At 34.6% G+C, this 22695-nt stretch overlaps 1 protein-coding gene across 2 annotated transcripts in view; it reads left to right on the top strand.

Annotated features, from left to right (window-relative positions):
* The window catches only part of Elp1 (elongator complex protein 1), a 215592-nt gene that overhangs the window by 117048 nt on the left and 75849 nt on the right, over nt 1-22695 (top strand). For both annotated transcript variants that reach the window (XM_090400177.1, XM_090400176.1), the window contains exons 23-25: nt 6210-6364; nt 20884-21007; nt 21325-21419. In XM_090400177.1, the coding sequence (XP_090256303.1) occupies nt 6210-6364; nt 20884-21007; nt 21325-21419 (374 nt within the window). The remainder of the gene's footprint in view (nt 1-6209; nt 6365-20883; nt 21008-21324; nt 21420-22695) is intronic.

Genomic DNA, 22695 nt, shown 5'->3' with positions numbered 1-22695 from the left:
ACCATCATAATATCCTGTACATCTCCCCCATCCCCCACTGTGGGTACCTGTCAGGAATTTGATGATGATGATGAAAGCATTGGGTAAAGTCCAATTCAGCAGAATGTTTGAACATGAAAAAAAAGTTTCTGCAAAGATAGGATTTAAAAAATCTACTTTTTTTCATATATAACTCAGAATGACTTCAGACTGACTTCTGGAAAGTATCTTAATCGGCAAAGACTTGGCAGCTCTGAGGACATGCAAAAGAAAGTGATACGACTCTTAAGAAAGTATTTAATAAGTATGTTGTTAAGTTCAGCATATAAAGGGAACAGAAAGTTATAATGTATCAAATGTGTGTTTGTCATTTTATTTATAGCCACACATCTGTATTATTTTGATGGACTTTGTGTGTGGGGGGGAGGCATTCATCTTAAATTGTTAAAATGAATCATTTACTCGAATATAACTCACACTTTTTTTTTCTCTCAAAAATTAAAGTTAAAAAATCATGGTGCGAGATATATGTGGGGATTTTTGGAAACTAAAGTTTTTCAAGAAAAAATTAAATTGACATTTATGTAGCTCAGTGGATGTGGCGTTTGCACACCACCGCGCTAGGCCGCATGAAGGAAGTCTTGGTTTCGAGTCTAGTCGGCGACTAGAGGAAATTTTTCTAAGCCTTTTTTCGACCGGTTCCCGAGTTAGTCGATCTCTGGCACGGGCAAGCAGGTTTTTCCTCCCGGAAACTCGGGTTTTTCGTCCTGTAAACTCAAGAAAATCGACCGTAGAACCCACATTATTTCAGACATTAAATATATTGTGTTAGGGTTAGAGACCACGAGATGGCGGCACATTTGAGCTGTCTCTCTTCACTGCATACCGCTTAATTAGTGATAGCCTTGGGCCATCTGTCTCTGATTGGGTACCAGTGGAGATTGAACTGCCCACTCAGTCTCCAAAAGTTAGATAGGGCTAAATGGCCTCGCCTACTCCCGTATATACGGGAATAAAAAGGCGTTAGGTGATTTTTTTTGATTTGATTTAAATCCTCAGAATTCATTATAATTTATAATTGCTCACATTACAGGGGGATCCTCGAGTTACGTCGGAGATCCATTCCTACGGACCAATGTAAGGCGATTTTCGATGCAAGTCAGAATTACCTAAGTTACTTACTTAACCTAAAACATCTTAAAGTCATACGTATATATCAAGAAACAGAACTAGGCCATAGGAAAATGAAAGGGAGAACATAATTACTGTATAGTACAGAAAAATGACAAAAATGAAACTGTAATTAAAAAAACAAACATAAAAATGAGAACAATCCCCAAAGTGACAAAAGAAACTGTACAGGTGATTAAAAAAAAAATTCTTGAATTAACATGAGGCTAATTGGGATATGGCATTGATGCTGGTCTTCCAGCCAAATAACAAGAAGCCTTTCCATCTCAGTCATGAGCCTACTACGTTTTTTTGCAATCACAGTCGATTTCATAGGCGCTAATCCTTTCACATGTTCAAGGATGCGAACTTTATATCCTTGATAATAGTCCCAACTGTGGTACGACTTAAGTTCAACATGCGGTCGATGTTGTTGGAGTTTCTCCCTTTTTTGCACTTTTAATAATGTCTAATTTCATTTCTAATGTAATGGCTTTCCTTTTCTTCGACAAACCCATCGTAAGAGTCTGCCTTACGTTTTGGAGCCATATTGAAGGGTAAAAAGTCACAAAAAAACACAAACACAAAAGTGAGAGAGCAGATGTAAGCAAAGCACGTGGTACCCAAAGAGCATGCTGGGACCCAAGCGACGCCACCTCTCCCAAACAAATGCTGCGTAACGCCGTATTCTTCTGCCGCGCTCACAAACAAGTTCACCCGTGACGTTTGAATTTTACGTTGCGCTGCTTCAAGTCGAAATTTATTTTTTAAATTATTTATGGGATTACCGCCGTAAAGTCAAAACAACGCATGTCAAGTACGATGTAGGTCGAGGACCCCCTGTATTTATAAAATGAATGCATTTAAATGTTAATTAATAATGTTATTTACGTGATCATTCACTCACCTTCATCATGCAATATATTTGAATCTTTAATGACAATGCTTCTGTAATTAAATTAAAACAAACAGTTTCGCTGTTGCTAGTGCTTTTATCATTTCAGAATCCATAAGATCACCATGATTTTAAAAAACTGAAAAATGGTACAACTAACCAAGAATCTCCTATTCGCTATTGCTACTTCTGGTCTCTAGAATGGTTTCCTACTGGCTCGACTGGTTGCTTCCATCTCTATGCATATGATTGATGTGGTATTAACAAAAGATTCCATGACTCAAAGACAAGCCGACAATTATTGAGTTGAAATGCCGATTCTCTTCACCCAAAATCCAAAATATTTGAAACTGCGATAACAACATTCACTATCTATTTCTTAAAGTTTGAAATATGCGAAATTTTTAATTTTTTTTTTTTAAAAGTAAAATCAGGGGTGCAAGATATATGCGAGAGCAAGTTATATTCGAGTAAATTCGGTACTGATTAAATCTTTAGATCCCAAAAAACCTGGAGAATCTTGTTTTGTTTAGACTAAGTTTAGTGATTATTAAAGCCATTTGTTCCTTTAACTGATGTTATCTGTGTAACATCAGTTAAACAGGAGTTAATTTACTGATACTTCCTGAGGTTTGTTGCAAACAAAGTCATATCATTTTGCTCAACCAAAAAATAAAATATCTGTTTATAGCAAGGGTTTACTCGCTACATTCCTTTTAACATATGGTACACATAATTGATTTGCATTTCAGAAATTTTGTGGTAGAAATTTCAGATGAATAAATGAATCACATTAAAACAGTTATAAAAAATTAAAATATATGTTATTTTATAACATATATTTTAAAATGTATAATACATATAATTTAATGTACAACTGAAACATATTATAAATAAAATGTTTCATTGGCAATCATAAAATGGTGCATTTTTATTACGAATTTTGTTTTGCCTAATTTTGCAATTAAAAATGTTTGGACTGAAACCAAAATTGCAGTACATCAAATTTTGTTAAATTCCATTCACCCGGAGATGAATAATAATCATTTCAAGTTATTTTTCCAATTAAAATATTTTAATTATTTGGGTGGAGTGGGGGAAAATAACAATCAGTCATGAGCATACCAACTGAAAATTACTATACAATAATGTATACCTATGATGAAACTGTAATATATGCACGTGTCTTCTATTATTCTATCTACTTCCTTACTTAGTATTACTTCTTGCACCCCCCCCTTTTTTTTTTTTTCTGCTGCTAGACAGGCCTTGTTTTGAAGATCTATCTGGCGTGGAAATCCCTGAGCAATGATACACAAATCAATTAAGAAATTTATTTTTACTTCCGACTGCACCACTTAATTGATCTAATTTATGTTAACAGTCAGGGCAAGAAGAAGACAAAATGTAATCTTACACTTCTACATGAATATCCTAAAATGCATGTCGTGGTTCACCGTTATAATTTACTCCCGCAGGTTCATTAATTATTTTCAGGATAGTGCATTGGCTTAGGAATTAGAATCAGGCAGTTGAAAAAAACAAAACATATTTATTTTGACTTCAAAGACATGATACATAGCATAGAAAGAATGATTAAATACTAACTTAAATAAAATGCACCATATATCACACTTTAACTCACTATCTGATTATAACACTTTTACTAGCAAAATTACTCTATCTTACTTATCACAGAATATCCTCTATGGGACAAGTATAGCTCATAAGCATGCACAATTGTTATAGGAATGTTAACACAGTTAATTCTCTTCCATTACATTTACTTCTTAATTAAGGCTAATTCAGATATTGTATCAAGCATCCCGAGAATCAGATAACATTAACAAAACAAGTTCTTCAAAAAAACAAGACATTCAGTTCACATATAGCCGCCAGTTAACAATTAACCTCTTTCTTTCTATCTACGATTTCTACATACAAATCGTATTACAATCTGCAAAACAAAATGAGGGCTTACTTGTTAACAATTTCCCGAGAGGAAAGTTCTATTCCTTAATGATACACATGGACACTTCTGTCAGGTGTCAATTCCTCGATAGTCTTCCTTCGAGTTATGAACTGGAGTTCTGCCGTGGCTATCCACAACCTAGAGCAAGCGGGTGGCAAAAGTACATCAGGTATCGGCGGCAGGAAAAACAATCATCCTTCTACTCCGGAAGGAGCCTTCATAGGTGCTGAGCTAAAGTCCAGGAAAGGTCAGCCACAGGTCGAAAAAAGCCCTCAACCACATGCTGTATTGCCCTTTTATTCAAATCAGAGTTCTTTGTTCTCAGTTCGGAACGTTCTAGGATTAGCCATGAGCAATGAATAAACCTACATCATCGCAGGCCATTTGACCTTACGATCTTTGTGGTGCTCGGCACTAATCCGACTTATGTCTTTTTAAGCTCTTAGTAACGTTTCTATAGGTGCAGGTGCACTTTTAACAGCATATACATCTTTGCAATTCTTTTATTATTGCAACTACTTAGTACATTCTTATATTTTATTATTCTAGATAAAAATTGTATTGTAAAATAATTAGCGAAAATTCTTTAATAAAAACTTATTTCTTGCGATATTTTACAAAACCCTGTGTTAATGTGTTCTTATTGAATATTTTCTTACACCATAATTTGAAAAATTTTCACAGATGAATTCTTTATTGTCACTGTTTCCTTGTGGATTACTTAAGGGATCAATCAAGATACTAAAAGATCCCCATATACTTAAGGAATGCAGAAGACAAATTAAGGCTTTTGAGCCACTCTCCAATTGTCACCAATTTGTGATGTTCCTCATTATTAAGTATCAATTGGATAATAAATAAAGCTGATTGGGCTAGCAATTTGGGACTTAAATGACCAAACTGTTATCATGAGCTTAAAATGTAGACTTCCTCTTTTGGCCTACCTGTCTGTGAGCTATCATACTTTGGCCAAACTGCAGATCTGCTGCTGTTTATCATGAGGAACATCTCATCATCAACACTATTTTCTGTCCACTACTAGATGAAGGTTTCTCCCAAAGTCCTTCATTCAGTCCTATTTGTACTTTTCTGTACCATTGAGATTCCATCCATTTCTTTAATCTCAACTTCCCACTGCCTCTTTGATCTTCTTGTTATTCTCTTTCCATCTCTGGAATACCATTGAGATATCAACCTTGTCTATTTAATGACTGTTATAGTGTCTCTCACCCTAGTCTGAGCTCTGATCCAAGTATTATGCTTTGTATCTAGAATAGTAATACCGAGTAATGAGCTTTTCATTGTCCTCTGGGTAGGACTACTCAGATTAACATAGGCACTTGTTATCTCAATGATGAAGTTTGGAGATATGGATCAGAGTTAGGGCTCAACAAATTGTGTAAAACTTTACTTGCCACTCAAAAAATCTACTTGCTTAAGAACCTCCCATTTTTTTAATTATATACCTCAATAAGTCAGTGGGAGTTCTATAAAGTGATTAGAGGTGTTATACTAGGAATGGAGAAGTTATTTTTTATTAAATAAAAAAAATTCTATTTTGTCCAATCTGCAGCTATTTGTCACCTAACAAAATCCACTTACCATGGATAAGTGTGGTTGTTGAACCCAGGTCACAGTGTATGGAATCATGCCTGCTAGATCCTGGAGGACATGTCACAATGTAATACATGCACAACTGTTCTAAATAGTTGTGCATGTACTATATTTTGGTAGTTTTTACCATTCTTACATCTTCAAATGCAGTAGTGATGTTCCATTCAAAGCAGTGACTTTAAGCATGCAATTTGAGAAAAAACAATATTGGAATTGTAGCAGCCAGCAGAAAACAGCCCAGCCTAAACCAGTAGAAAATATACATGATGGCCATATTGGTGGAACTTACTTTAAAAAATAAGCAGAGCACAGTGCTACCAACTTTCTATCAGAAATTAATTGAAAGTCTTTCCTGCCACCTGAAGAGTAATTATTATGGTTTCCTGTCAGTAAAGAAATTTTTTTAAATATCTGAATATGTATATAGATTATATTTTTAATTCATTATTTGCCTACATCCAATGTTAAAATTTTAAGTAATATTCAAAAATACCAATTTTTGACAAATCAAAATTGACGGAAATTCCAATAACTGTAATTCATAATTAACAATTTCCATTCTTATTTATTTCTTCTTAGATGCTGAATTAAAAGGTGAACAGAAACATCAGATTTCTTCTGATGATGCACTGAAATATTTGCTGTATATGGTAGATGTCCAAGAATTATTCAAAGTTGCATTGGGAACTTATGACTTTGAAATTACAGTAATGGTGGCAGAAAAATCTCAAAAGGTATGTTAGGGGAATTCTTGCTTTTTTTAATTTGGTTCCCACCCACAAAAGGTTATTTTTATTAACCTATACATTTATACTGTGGGTGGGCTAAGGATTTTTATTTTTTACATAATCCAGAAACCCTGCTCTAGAAACCAAAATGAAAAAAAAAATTTTTTTTTTTTCATGCAACTGTTACCCACAAAAGATTCTATGTAAAACATTATATTTATACTGTGTGTGTGTGGGCTATGGCTTTTTATTTTTTATTTAGTTTTTTTAATATATATTTTGTATATGTTTTTTCTTTTTTTTTTATTATTCTAATCATAATCGAGAAACCCTTCTCTAGAGACCAAACATGCAACTTTTTCAAACTACTAATCAGGTCACTGGTCTCACGTTGTAGTAAAATTCATTTCCCACCAAATCACAAGCATCTGTATCCATGACAGAATTGAAATCCAAAGCCTGTTAGTTAGAGAATGGGTACACTAACCACTCTGTCAACCAGTCCAACTTAATGTACATAAGTATATTAATATAGGATAGGATTTCTGCATCACAGTTTATAATCATCATTAACAGTAAAATAGCATCTGTTGGTTTTATTGAAACAGGTTTATTTGAAGGTGGGCTGTCTTTTCCTGGTTTTAATTAATAACTTGCAATAATACTTCCTAACTTAATATACTTGTTTTTGGTTAAACATCTCCTCCTTCTCCTTTGGCTTGTCACAGATAAACGAATTATCTTCACATAAACATAATTAATGCTAATTTTAGGCAACCTATCTACATAGCCTGTTAATTATACATATTCTCTGGCTGATTTGTCTTGTGTAGATGATAAACCTGAGTTTCTGGCAGGAGAAACCTTGCATTTATTGTATGCAACAACTCATCTTCATTTAATTTGCAAAATGCTCATAAAGGTTCTTGGCATCTCAGAGAGAGCATGAATCCATGCATTACCAACTGCTGCAGAGACTATTATCTGAAAACGATTATATATAGTAGTTAATTTTTGGTTTGTAAAAAATTTGTTTTTAAGTATATCTTCTATGTCTCTTGAATTGAATTACCATATTCTCCCATATGCCATATAGTATGTAGGAATCAATATAGGTCAATGTAGACTTATTGACTACACTGAGCTGATCTTCTATTTTCTTCGTTATTGAATAGTTTCTTCAGGCTACAAAGGTAATTTAAGATATTACAAAAATTAAACTCAGTCTAACCCTGCTTAATGGAGACCTGAAGTGGCTTGAAAAAGTCATGTTTTATTTCAAGCAGGCTTCCTTGATTATCTAACACTTCACCCATCCATGATACTAAGGGATTATAGGTTTATGCTGTTTTGTGAATAGGACTGTCGTGAAAAATAAATTTAAAAAATCCTAAAAGTAATTAACATTTAGGTTGCTAAATGTTAATTACTTTTTATAATTAATCATAATATTGCTTCGTATAATTCATATTAATGAAGATAATCCAAATGCAGAAGATCAAATTGGAATTCAATAAATATTGAATATTTGTGATTTAACCTCAATAGTGGCTTCAGACATTATACCACTATGTGAGATGAGAGGAAGCATTGTGACATAAATTGGAATGTGAACAGAGTTCCAGCTATTGTTTTTATTACTAGAAATGGGAATCGCTTTTAATTTCATGGGATTCCCAGGGTGATTTAAAATTGACAATTTTATTAAAATGAAAACCTTGTTAATTTAACCTTTTATTTTATGCCCAGCCAAATTAAGGTGAAAAATAATACAATATTTTTATGATCACAGCAAAGCAAACCTGGACTAAAATCACGTATGAGGCAAAGAACTTTATAAGGGCTTTTCATCTGAAAGTAGGTTGACCATTTTCATATGGAGCTGGAAGAAATCTCTTCTGGAAACTTGGGTTTTTCATACTGGTCTGTCTGTTTTTCAAACAAACAGGTCATAATATATGTACCTTGTTGCTAGATGCCTTGCATGAATAAAAAAAAAAAAAACCTGAGGTTTGGGGGAGGCAACTTACACTTTTGAAAAATTGAGTAATGCTTTCACATGAAAAAGCACTTATAATGGTTCATTGCATTATAAACAAGATTGGCCCTATGTCTTTCTGATGATGGTATGGTTGTTCAAGTGGTTAACATATCCGCTCTGCAACCAACAGGTCATAAGTTTGAATCCCACTGTGGGCATAGATGTTTGCAGTTGTCTTTAGGTGGTGGATGAATTTCATCACTTAGTGTGAGACCACCACCCAACTTTATTGGAGGCCTGAAGTGGCCTGAATAAAGTTCCATGTTTAGTCTCTGGAGCAGGATTTCCAGACCAGGTGACAAATTGAATAAAAATACAAAAAATATATATAAGATCAATAAAAAATAGGAGGTTAAAATAATCTAAGCCCACCCACAGTACAAATGTACTATGGTTTATGAAAGAACTTTCATGGGTGGAAACTACAAAAAAATGGTCTTTCAATTTCAGTGAAATATTATGACAATTTTAATAATTTTTCTGGTGTATAACCTCAGTGGATGTACAGATATTATGATAATCGAACACGATATTTTATGATTAGTTTCTGGTTATCAACTTTTTTTTCCAAATTAGGCTGTTATCTATCATCTCTGATTTAATTAGCTTTTACATATCAGTCTTCTAAAGCACACTCTTAACTACATCACTTCACCCATATCTTGGTCATCATCATCTTGGTTTTTAATAAGCTATTTTTGTCTCCAACACTTTTTTATGTTGCTCCCATCTATAAAAGGTTATTTGCTAACCTATATCACATTTTTGTACCATGAGTGGGCTAAAGATTTTTTTTTTTTCATTTTTATCAATTTTATATTTTTTGTATTTTTAATTTATTTTTTACATAGTCCAGAAACCCTGCTCTAGAGACCAAACATGAAACTTTTTTCAAGCCACTTCGGGCCTCCAATAAGCAGAGTGGTTGTGGCAATCTCACACCAGCTGAGAAATTCATCTCCCAACTAAGGACAATCACAAACATCCATATCCACAGCCTGTTGGTTGGAAAGTGGGTATACTTACCACTCAGCCAACCAGGCCTACTACTTGTTTGGGTAATCTATAATCTCCCATTCTGTTTGAGTGATCATACCATATTAATTAGTTCTGATTAACACATTCTTGAATATTAATAATGCTAAGCTATTTTCTGGTATCTTCATTTTTAATATGGTTTAGCCTCCAAAAGATTATGCCACCTTTATGATAATGCTAAGTATCATAACATTCATCATAAGAGTGATTGCTCTATCATAGCATTAATTATGTTTCTAGAAAGTCAAGTTACTTGATTTGAGTCCAACATATAAAGGGTATGATAGAGCAATCACTCTTATCCACATAGTCTGCTATGTCTGTCAGTTATGTGTATTTTCTTATAGTTTGCCTTTTGCTGAATGAAACACCAAAAACAACAAACCTGCCATATGAGAACTGAGCTTCAATTGAAAAGGACTCAGTATATAGGCTCTTTATGTCTTAAATGGGATATGAACAAATGTCTTTCCAACTAGAAGGCATCAGCAATACTGATTGAGACTTGCTTTGCCACTGAATGCAATGGAATCTTGAACTATATTAAGCACACATGTGTGTTCCAGGATAGATTGCATCTTTGTAGAATGTTGGCCTACACCAACTTTTTTTTTCTTATTATAGTTGTATTACTTGTGAATCGTTAAATGGAAGTGAATGTGCTTATATCATAAGGGGAATTGTCAATAATCCAAGGAGTCCTAAATGCTATCTAAGACAAAAGGGAAAAAAAAGCTGTTACAGTCTTACTGACAAGGCTTTGTAGTACTCTTCCTTTTTGTCTGTAACCATTATATTAATTCAAAAGGTGCTTAGGTGGCAAATGATTTTCATTGCCAAAAAAGCAATGAAATCGCCACTATGTTTATTGGAAGCCTGAAGCAGCTTGGTAAAAGTGCAGTTTAGTCTTTAGTAGAGCAGAACTTCCTGATTATCTTCCCTTAAATCACTTCTGGTACTTAATAAGCTGTATGTTTGCAGACTTCAATTTGTTGTAGATGTCCAAGTAATTTTTCATTGATAGTAACTCTCCTAGAAAATAAGTGAATGGGCTTTTTTTGTTGTTGTAGGTCTGGTGGTAAGGCTTATACATTGACCATATGTAACCTTTCCTCTAAAGAATAACAATTGAAATTAAGAATAATAATAAGATAGTAATTGCTACTTCTGATAAGGGCAATGCCACAGTAATTCTAAACTACTTAGATTACACGTTTAAACTTGTTTCTTTACTCAAAGGTCACTCAACCTACCTTCCTTTTGATACTAACATCATTACACAGATCAAATCACTTCATAGACTCCTTAAAAAGGTCACTTCCTGACCCACTGAAGTTACCAATAAGCTAAAACCATATAATTCCCCCCCCCCCCCTGTATATATGGACAACCAAAAATTCATAAAAACAGAATGTGTCATTATACCCAATTGTAGATGCCATTGATTCACCCACATACAAATTAGCCAAATATTTTGCAGAAGTGCTTTCCCACTATACTGGCAATAGCACCCCCCCCCCCCCTCACACACATAAAAAAACTCAGCTTACTTTAAAACCAATATAGAAAACCTCACACTCCAACACGCTGGCATTCTGGTCAGTTTTAATGCCTACTCTCTCTGTTCACAATTGTCCTGCTTAAGTTAATTATGAATTATGGCTATTCTGTTTTGTCTAACTGTTTGTAGAAAAAATTCTACAAACAGTTAGAGATGACAGCCATGGACTCTCTGCTTCTCCCCCCCCCCCCTAATTTCCTCATGGAATCATTTGAGGAAAAAGCTCGAAACTCTGCCCCATATAGATCCACTGTTTGGGTATGCTTTATTGATGTTTTTTCCATTTGGTCGCATTGCCTAGATGCCTTCAACATGTTTTTAACACCTATAAACAATCAACATCCCAGGATTCCAGTTCACATTAAAAAAAATGACAACCGTCTCCCCTTTCTACACACTTTAATTACACACCAGCCTGATGGATCCCTGGCATTTTCTGTTTACAGATAACCCAAACGGGGTGCTTAAGGGTCAAAGCTGTATAACTGAGAGGAGACCTCCACATAGCCTTTAAAGGAATGCGGAGAACCGACCAGGGCTTCTGACCTAATGTCCAATCCTCACCTTCTCGTGGTGCACCCTGTTGGGTATCTACTTTGATACTGAACGAACGAGGATGGGCTGGCAATTTGGGATTTAGCCGACCAAATTGTATTCTTATTGGTTAAACCAAAATAAAAAATGATGGTACAACATGACAAAATTTCATGCCGGCTGGGGTGTCGCCCGGTTAAACAAGGCCCCCGTTGTTTTTGCCAGGGAACCAGGGCGAACAGCGAAAAGTCAGCTACTGGAACAAATCTGAAAACAAACCCCAACTCAACATCACCAGAGTTAAAGATCGGTACTATCAACGTAAGAAGCCTGAATGGCAAAGAAATGGAGTTAGCTGAGGAATTAGATAAGTACCAGATCGACATAATAGGGGTGACTGAAACAAAAAAGACCAAAACTGGTGAGATCTTTCTGAGCAATAAATACAAACTGTTATATTCAGGCAATAACAATCAAGGAAAAGAAGGAGTAGCCATAGTATTCAACACAAAATACGAGGCTAATCTTCTTGAATGGCAGTCAGTCTCAAGTAGAGTAATGTGGGCAAATATCCAAATGGGGAACTGGACAATGAGACTTATTTGTGCCTATGGTCCCACAGAAGGTTCTACTAAGGTAGAAGTGGAGGAATTTTTTGAGGCTTTAGAAAAAGCAACTGACACAATGAAAAAGGAAAAGTTGGTCCTTGTTGGGGATCTAAATAGTAGAGTAGGAAATGATTGTGAGACATACAAAAATATTTTGGGAAAATTTGGAGAAAAGAGCAAAGCTAATAATAATGGCAAATATCTGTTGGATTTCTGCTCAGGACATGGACTGGTTATTACTAACACCATGTTCCAACATAAAAATGTGCACAAATTCACATGGAGAGAAGAGGCTAGGAATAAGAAAAGTCTCATTGACTATGTTATTGTTGATAGTGATGTTTTCTCCCTGGTGCAGGACACCAGAGTGTACAGAGGATTTGAAATTGGAAGTGATCACTATTTAGTCTTGAGCAGGATAAAATTGAATTTCATATTGAAAAGAATAACATGTAAGAAAGTTTTAAAGCGAATAAAAGTTGAGCAGCTCTCAGATGTAAACTGTAGACTAAAATACAGAAATATTATTGAAAAGAAAATGAAAGAGTTTGAGAACAGGAATCAAACCTTGGAGATTCAGTGGCAAACTCTGAAGGAAACATTGATTGATTCTGCCAGAGAGGCATGTGGTGAGGTTGTGTGCAAAGATAAAAAAATCAGAACTCCCTGGTGGACACAGGAAGTTAAAGAGGCAGTGAAGGAAAAGAAGAAAGCATATCAAAAGTTCCTGGCAAATAAGTCAGTTTTTACTCTTACAGAATACAGAAACAAATGTAAGAAAGCTAAACAGTGTGTAAAACTAGCTAAACAAACGTCATGGGAGGACTTTGGCAAGAATATAGAAAATAAATATCAAGAAGGTGGCAAAATATTCTGGAGGTTGTTGAAGAAGCTTAGGAATGGAGGAAAGAGTGCTGTAAAAGGAATTAGAGATGATAAAGGTGAAATGAAAACAGGACAAAAAGATATCCTTGAAGTATGGAGTAATTACTTTGAAAAACTGCTAAATGAAACAAGCAGTGATGACAGCACAGTGATAAAAAACACTGACCAGGCATGCAGTCAGGAATACATATCCATACTTGAAGTAGAAAAAGCCATCAAAGGCTTGAAATGTGGAAAGGCAGCAGGAGTAGATGATATTCGACCAGAAATGCTGAAGTATGGTGGTATAAGAGTCTTACAGTGGTTGCACTGCATAGTTCAGAAAGCCTGGACAGAGGGACGAATTCCTGATGATTGGAGTAGAGCTCTCATAGTACCCATATATAAAAAGGGAAATAAAACTGAATGTGAGAATTACAGAGGTATTTCCCTACTGAGTGTTCCTGGCAAGATCTATGCAAGTATACTTGAGAAACGGTTGAGAAGAATTGTGGAAGAAAAGCTTGGTGAAGAACAAGCTGGATTCAGGCCAAATAGAGGCTGTCAGGATCAGATCTTCACTTTACGACAAATAGTCGAGAAAGCATGGGAATATAACAAAGATCTGTATTTAAGTTTTGTTGATTTGGAAAAGGCATATGACAAGGTGCCAAGAGAGAAGCTATTCAATACGCTGCAGTTATATGGTGTCAATGGGGCATTATATCAAGCAATACTTAGTCTGTATTTGAGTTGTGAGTCAGCAGTTAGAATTGAAGGAAGTACAGGAAGATGGTTTAATGTTAAATCTGGTGTGAGACAAGGATGTACATTATCCCCTCTGTTATTCATTATCTATATGGATCACATTATGAAGGAATGTGGTATTAAACCTGATATCAAAATTGGAGATGTTAATGTCAGCTCTTTGCTTTATGCGGATGATGTTATACTTCTAAATAAATCCGCTACAAGTCTGCAAGATTCTCTGACTAAATTGAATAGCTGTTGTAATAGATATGGTATGAAGGTTAGCAATAAAAAGACAAAGACAATGAAAATAGGCAGAATCATTGTGTTGTGAATGGAGAACCTGTGGAACAAGTAAAACATTTTAGCTACTTGGGCACAATTTTTACTGAAGATGGTAAACTAAATATAGAAATAGACAACAGAATCAGCAAAGCTGGTATCGTGGGAAGTCAATTGAATAAATTCATATGGAATAAGAAAGAAATTAGTCGGAACACTAAATTAGCTGTATACAAAACTGTGTTCAAACCAATTTTAACTTATGGATCTGAGAGCTGGGTCAGAAGTAAAACACTTGACCAAAGACTAGAGACCGCAGATATGAGAGTCCTGAGAAAGATTAGAGGCGTGAACAGATGGCATCAATGGCAATATCATATTAAAAATGAGGATATTAGGAAAGAACTTGACATTGTCAGCATCCAGGAATGCATTAGCAGAGCTAATCTCAGATGGTATGGTCACTTAAATAGAATGGGAGAGGAAAGATTAGCAAAACAAGTGTTCTCTGCCAGGTTGGCAGGAAAACGACCCAGAGGAAGACCAAGATATAGGTGGATTGATACGGTACAAAGTGCCTTAGACGATAGAAATATAAGATCTGATAATGTTCGAGTCTTGACAAGTAACAGACTGATTTGGAGGAAAATTGTAGATAGGAAGTCAGTAATGATATAAATTTTTCATGTAGTACTGTCATATCCTGTACACCCCTTGAGGGTACATGGCAGGAATCTGATGATGATGATGATGATGAGATAACCCAAACACATCTGCAGATACATTCACAAACAGTCATCTCCCCTTCCTTTCAACATTATGGAATTATTAAAACTTTATATAACAGGCTAAATTAATTGGTTCAGATAACACTGCCCTCTCTACTGAATGTGACCATCTTCACAAAACCTTCTTAGCCAATATGTATAATTCCTATTATATCCAAAAAATATTAAAACTCCAAACCCACACACCCTCTTCCCATCTCCAGAGCAGAGAGCACACCAAAGCTCTGAATATTCCATATATCCAAGGTGCATCTGAAAAACTAACAAAAATCTTAAAAAATACAACCTTTCAACTACTTACAGGGGTGCTTAAGGGTCAAAGCTATATAACTGAGAGGAGATCTCCACATAGCCTTTAAAGGAATGTAGAGAACCGAGCAGGGCTTCTGACCTAATGTCCAATCCTCACCTTCTCGTGGTGCACCCTGTTGGGTATCTACCTGGATACTGAACAAACGAGGATGGGCTGGCAATTTGGGATTTAGCCGACCAAATTACAAAATGATGGTACAACATGACAAAATTTTATGCCGGCTGGGGCATCGCCCAGTTCAACAAGGCCCCCGTTGTTTTCACCAACTAACCAGGATGAACAGCAAAGTCAGCTACTGGAACAAATCTGAAAAAACACCCCAACTCAACATCACCAAAGTTAAAGATTGGTACTATCAACATAAGAAGCCTGAATGGCAAAGAAATGGAGCTAGCTGAGGAATTAAATAAGTACCAGATCGACATAATAGGGGTGACCAAAACAAAAAAGACCAAAACTGGTGAGATCTTTCTGAGCAATAAATACAAAATGTTATATTCAGGCAATGACAATCAAGGAAAAGAAGGAGTAGCCATAGTATTCAACACAAAATATGAGGCTAATCTTCTTTAATGGCAGTCAGTCTCAAGTAGAGTAATGTGGGCAAATATGAGAATGGGGAACTGGACAATGAGACTTATTTGTGCCTATGGTCCCACAGAAGGTTCTACTAAGGTAGAAGTGGAGGAATTTTTTGAGGATTTAGAGAAAGCATCTGACACAATCAAAAAGGAAAAGTTGGTCCTTGTTGGGGATCTAAATAGCAGAGTGGGAAATGATTGTCAGACATACAAAATTATATTGGGAAAATTTGGAGAAAAGAGCAAAGCTAATAATAATGGCAAATACCTGTTGGATTTCTGTTCAGGACATGGACTGGTTATTACTAACACCATGTTCCAACATAAAAATGTGCATAAATTCACATGGAGAGAAGAGGCAAGAAATAAGAAAAGTCTCATCGACTATGTTATTGTTGATAGTGATGTTTTCACCCTTGTGCAGGACACCCAAGTGTACAGAGGATTTGAAATTGGAAGTGATCACTATTTAGTCTTGAGCAGGATAAAATTGAATTTCATATTGAAAAGGATAATATGTAAGAAAGTTTTAAAGCGAATGAAAGTTGAGCAGCTCTCTGATGTGAACTGTAGACTAAAATACACAAAGATTATTGAAGAAAAAACGAAAGCGTTTCAGAACAGGAACCAAACTTTAGAGATTCAGTGGCAAGCCTTGAAGAAAACCTTGATTGATTCATACAAAGAAGCATGTGGTGAGGTTGTCTGCAAGGATAGAAAAATCAGAACTCCAAGGTGCACGCAAGAAGTTAAAGAGGCAGTGAAGGAAAAGAAGAAAGCATATCAAAAGTTCCTGTCAAATAAGTCAGCTTGTGCTCTTAGAGAATACAGAGAGAAATGTAAGAAAGCTAAACACTGTGTAAAACTAGCTAAACAAAAGTCATGGGAGGACTTTGGCAAGAATATAGAAAATAAATATCAAGAACTTGGCAAAATATTTTGGAGGTTGTTGAAGAAGCTTAGAAATGGAAGAAAGAGTACTGTAAAAGGAGTTAGAGATGATACAGGTGATATGAAAATGGGAGAAAAAGATATCCTTGAAGTATGGAGTAATTACTTCGAGAAATTGCTGAATGAAACAAGCAGTGATAGCAAAGTGATAAAAAACACTCAATAGGCATACAGTCAGGAATACATATCCATACTTGAAGTAGAAAAAACCATCAAAGGCTTAAAATGTGGAAAGGCAGCAGGAGTAGATGATATTCGAACAAGAAATGCTGAAGTATGTTGGTATAAAAGTCTTGCAGTGGCTGCACTGCATAGTTCAGAAAACCTGGACAGAGGGACGAATTCCCGATAATTAAAGTAGAGCTGTCATAGTACCCATATATAAAAAGGGAAATAAAACTGAATGTGAGAATTACAGAGGTATTTCCCTACTGATTGTTCCTGGTAAAATATATGCAAGTATACTTGAGAAACGGTTGAGAAGAATTGTGGAAGAAAAGCTTGGTGAAGAACAAGGAAACTCTCATCCTTTGCACTTCAGCCCAACAGCCGGGATGCCCAATTTAGTCCACTAGAGGGCATTATTTAGGACTTTAGGCCTACTCTCAGTTTGGATTCAGGCCAAATAGAGGCTGTCAGGATCAGATCTTTAGTTTACGACAAATAGTGGAGAAATCATGGGAATATAACAAAGATCTCTATTTGAGTTTTGTTGATCTGGAAAAGGCACATGACAAGGTGTGAAGAGAGAAACTATTCAATACGCTACAGTTATATGGTGTCAATGGGGCATTATATCAAGAAATATTTAGTCTTTATTTGAGTTGCAAGTCAGCAGTTAGAATTGAAGGAAGATGTTAAATCTGGTGTGAGACAAGGATGTACATTATCCCCTCTGTTATTCATTATCTATATGGATCACATTATGATGGAAAGTGGTATTAAACATGATGTCAAAATTGGAGATGTTAATATCAGCTCTTTGCTTTATGCGGACGATGTTATACTTATCAATAAATCCACTGTGAGTCTGCAAGATTCCTTGAATAAATTAAATAACTGTGTAATAGATATGGTATGAAGGTCAGCAATAAAAAGACAAAGACAATAAAAATAGCCAGAATCGTTAAAAATGTCAACTGCATTGTGAATGGTGAATCTGTGGAAGAAGTAAAACATTTCACCTACTTAGGCACGATTTTTAGTGAAGATGGTAAATTAAATATAATAAACAAACAGAATCAATAAAGCTGGTATAGTAGGAAGTCAGTTGAATAAATTCATATGGAATAAGAGAGAAATTAGTCGGAACACTAAATTAGCTGTATACAAGACAGTGTTCAAACCAGTTTTAACTTATGCATCTGAGAGCTGGGTCAGAAGTAAAATACTTGACCAAAGACTAGAGTCCACAGATATGAGAATCCTGAGAAAGATTAGAGGCATGAACAGATGGCATCAGTGGCAATATCTTATTAAAAACAAGGATATTAGGCAAGAACTTGACATTGTCAGCATCCAGGAATGCGTTAGGAGCTAATCTCAGGTGGTATGGTCATTTAAACAGAATGGTGAGGAAAGATTGGTAAAACAAGTGTTCTCTGCCAGATTGGCAGGAAAATGACCCAGAAGAAGAAAACCAAGATATAGGTGGATTGATATGGTAAAAAGGGTCTTAGATGACAGAAATATAAGATCTGATAATATTGGAGTCTTACCAAGTAACAGACTGATCTGGAGGAAAATTGTAGATAGGAAGTTAGTAATTATGTAAATTTTTCATGTAGTACTATCATATCCTTTACACCCCTTGAGGGTACACGACAGGAATTTGATGATGATGATAATGATGATGAACTACTTATAGACCATATAAAAAATTAACATCCCTTATCAGCTCCACTAAAGACCAGCCATACTCTTTAGACCTACCAGGTGTTTACCAGGTCCCTTGTAGTTGTAAACTATCCTACTATGGCCAGACAAGCAGGACAGCAAACATCACATCGGCTGAACATAAAAACTATATTCATTTCCATCACTACATCCACTCAGGACTTTCTGACCATGCTTTAGACACCCACCATAGTATATGCTGGAAAAAGTCACTTTACTCCATCGCAGCAAATATAAATATGAAAGACTTTTCCTTGAATCTGCATCTGCCTTCCAAAACTATCCTAACCCTGAGAAATTTGGTTACATGAAACTGCCCCAAATTTGGGAAACTCTTATCCTTTGCACTTCAGCTCAACAGCCAAGGATGCCCAATTTAGTCCACTAGAGGGCATTATTTAGGAATTTAGGCCTACACTCAGTTGACATGCTTCACTTCATTACTTAGGAGTGGAGTGCCTGCACGTATCTTTCCTGAATGATGGCAATTTGACTTTGCCGAAATATAGGAAGTATTAATTAAATTTATTTTAGTTAATATGGTAGTCTACGTTGTAATTTCCTTAAAAAATACAGCTATGTCTTAGGTTAGTCATTGATATGGATGGGTGCCCTAATTGTTCTTTTTTTCAGTGATACTTTTTCAACTTTTTTTGAACATACAATTCCACTTGTATAGGCTTGGAATAGGAAAATGCTCTCACCATAAGTACATAATAAAATGAATCACAAGGTATGATTCATTTAGCATATTCTTACTCGCTCATATCTTAGTCACAGCTGAGTTAATATATAGGGATGATAACTGTTGATAATTTTCTAGATGGTAGTTTCATTATAACCATTAGTGTATTTCATTTTTTCAACAGAAACAATCTTCTAAACAAGAGCAAATTGCATGTGCTCTGTTTACAAAACCATTCATAACACCTATCTTCTGCAATGAATGAGTGTGAAGATAGGTGGATATATCTGCCAGTGAAGGGATGTTTCTATAAACAGAAAATTCAATGTTGCCTGTAGAAGAGTGGATTATTAAAGTATCTAAAAAGAAGGAAGACTGTTGTAGAATTAATGTTCAGTAGTGCATTAAAGATCTTTGTCTACTGGATAATGAAATAATGGTTTCCTTTGGTGTAGTTTCCTATTCACCAATGTATCACTTCAAGAAACTCTTCTATAAGCTAATTTTCCTGAGGACGTTGTTAACCTGTTTCAATTCACCATCAGTGCATCCTGTTTTACTTTTGCAGAATAATCTGTACAAGGAGACCACTATGGGCAATCCTATCTTGCCAACTTTGACTGATTATTTTATGGAACATAAAGAAAACACTCTTATTACAATTTCCCCTGAAACTCATGTTTGGTTACAATTTGTGGATGATATCAGAATAATGCTGTTGGAAGAAAAATAAAATAAAAAACACTTTGATACCTAATGGTTATGACGAAACTACCATCCAGAAAATTATCGACGGTTATTATCCCTCAGCAAACTACAATCTGATGTACAAAGAATCTGTATACCTTACCTTAAAGGAACATCAGAACAAATAGCATGCATTCTTCACAAGTAATCTATACACTACCTTCAAAGCGGTTTGAAAACTGTCTTCTTTTCTTCCATCTCACAAGGACAAATTACCACCTCTCTTCCTGCTGGGTGTCTATCAAGTGTACCTTGTTCATGTTGACTTTGTTATTTTGGACAGATTGGCCATTCTGCTAAGATTAGAATCTAAGAATATTAAGACTATATTAAATTTTAAGAATCAAAGTCTGGCCTTACTTGCCATGCCATTTGACACAAACACCAAATTCTTTGGAACCAATGCAAGATTCTTCAGTTCAGTAGATTTAAATTTGATTGTCTGTTCCTTGAAACATCGAATTACAAATCTCTGCATAGAGTAATATTGAATAGAGTAATTGTATACTTATTAGATAATTCAGTAAATAAACACTTGATTATTCAAGGTTAAATACTTTACTTGAATAATATTGGAGTTTTGTGTTGATTAGAAAATGTATAATGCATTTTCTAATCATTCCATAAAAAAAAATAAAATTAAAATCATTGATACTTTTCTAAATTGCCCCCATCATTATATGGATTTGTCTGGAATGCATGAAACAATACTCTTGTTATATATTTGTATAAAATGCAGTGTCTAAAATACTTGAAATAATTTTTGTAATAAAGATTTACTGATGATATATCAAAAAGCAATTTAATTTTTATTTTAAGCTAATTTTGATCCTATGATAACATTATTGTAAAATGCATGTCATTGAGAAAAAAACTATTTTCTTAGGATCCCAAGGAATATATTCCTTTCCTAAATGAACTTCGGGAATTAGATGAAGATTATCGAAATTATAAAATAGATATGCACCTTGAGCGATACAGAAAAGCTTTACACAATATAAGCAAATGTGGTAAGACATTACAAATTCAATTTTTTATTTAGAACTGCTATTTTTGATTTCTTTTACATAACTTGATCTTTGTTAATTTGATTGAAGTTTATAGGACAATTTAGTAATCTTAATAATGTATGCTGCTTCTCTATTTACTGTGTGAGTGCATAAATAATTTTTTAAATAATTAAAATATAATACATCTTCATTGCATTCATTCATATGATATAAGTTTGCAGTACAAAGTACAATAAAATTCATTAATGAAGATAATTAAAATTATGTTTTTATAATTCTATTTGTTTTCTTTGCTTTCTAACTAATTTATGTTTTAGAACAGCATTTTGAAGAATGCCTCAGTTTAATCAAATCACGAAGACTTTATACAGAGGCACTTCATCTCTTTCCTCCCGCTTCAAAATATTTTAAGGTAATTATCAATTAGCCTTTTGTTCCATAATAAACATTAAAAGAGAATACTTTGGCAAGTAACATATCAAATGTGTTAATGACTTTTCTTCCAGAAACCCAGAGTATAGAAACAAACATCACTTACACAGAGCTATGCAGACACTTAAAGCATTATGTAATTTTTGCATAGGTCTGACTTTTATGTTAATTTTCTTACGTTGAGATAATTTTACATTTAATAATTTTATACTATCATATTTTAAAATCAGATTGATTAGTAATTTTGAATTTATTCATATTCAGCAATTTTTCTAATTATTTAAAAAAAAATTAAATATGTTTTATTTGTATTCCAACTTGTCTTTTGTAGTATACAAATTATGTAAATATTTTCCTCACATTTCTGGGAAGGACAATCATGCTGCTTATCTGAAGTGTAAGATAAATATCTGTGGAGGTTATAACAATTGAAGCAGTGCAGAACTTCCATTCACAATTGAAATTACTTACAAAAGATTGTGGTAGCATCAGCTTTAGCAGTCGAAATGGACTGTTAAAGCTGTCCATTTTGACTGCTTTCAAGACATGAAGAACTTTCTTCATGTCTTGAATTATGTATTTTGATTTGTTCAATATAGTAAATCACATAATATTTGGTCACAAATTTTCAGCATCATCATCAAATTCCTCATATGCATCCTCAAGAAGTATACAGGATATGATAGTACTACATGAAAAACATCACTACTAACTTCCTATCTACAATTTTCCTCCAAATCAATCTGTTACCAGCCAAGACTCCAACATTATCATATGTTATATTTCTATCTTCTAAGGCACTTTTCATTGTATCAGTTCACGTATATCTTGATCTTCCTCTGAGTCTTTTTCCTGCCAACATGACAGAGAACGATTGTTTTGCTGATCTTTCCTCTCCCATTCTATTTAAGTGACCATACCACCTGAGATTAGCTCAGTTAACATATTCCTGGATGCTAACAATGTTAAGTTTTTTCCTAACATCCTCGTTTTTAATATGATATTGCCACTGTTCATGCCTCTTATCTTTCTCAGGACTCTCATATCTATGGTCTTCTAGTCTTTGGTCAAGTGTTTTATTTCTAACTCAGCTCTCAGATCCATAAATTAAAATTAATTTGAACACTGTCTTGTATACAGCTAATTTAGGGTTTTACCTAATTTCTCTCTTATTTCATATAAATTTCTTCAATTGACTTCCTACCATACTGGCTTTGTTGATTCTGTTGCCTATTTCTATATTTAATTTACCATCT

The sequence above is a fragment of the Typopeltis vanoorti genome, chromosome 11 (assembly GCF_054136105.1).
Source record: "Typopeltis vanoorti isolate ZY-2024b chromosome 11, IOZ_Tvanoo_1.0, whole genome shotgun sequence".
Lineage (NCBI taxonomy): Eukaryota > Metazoa > Arthropoda > Arachnida > Uropygi > Thelyphonidae > Typopeltis > Typopeltis vanoorti.
The sequence above is the reverse complement of the archived record's forward strand: the minus strand, read 5'-3'. Positions and strand labels throughout refer to the sequence as shown.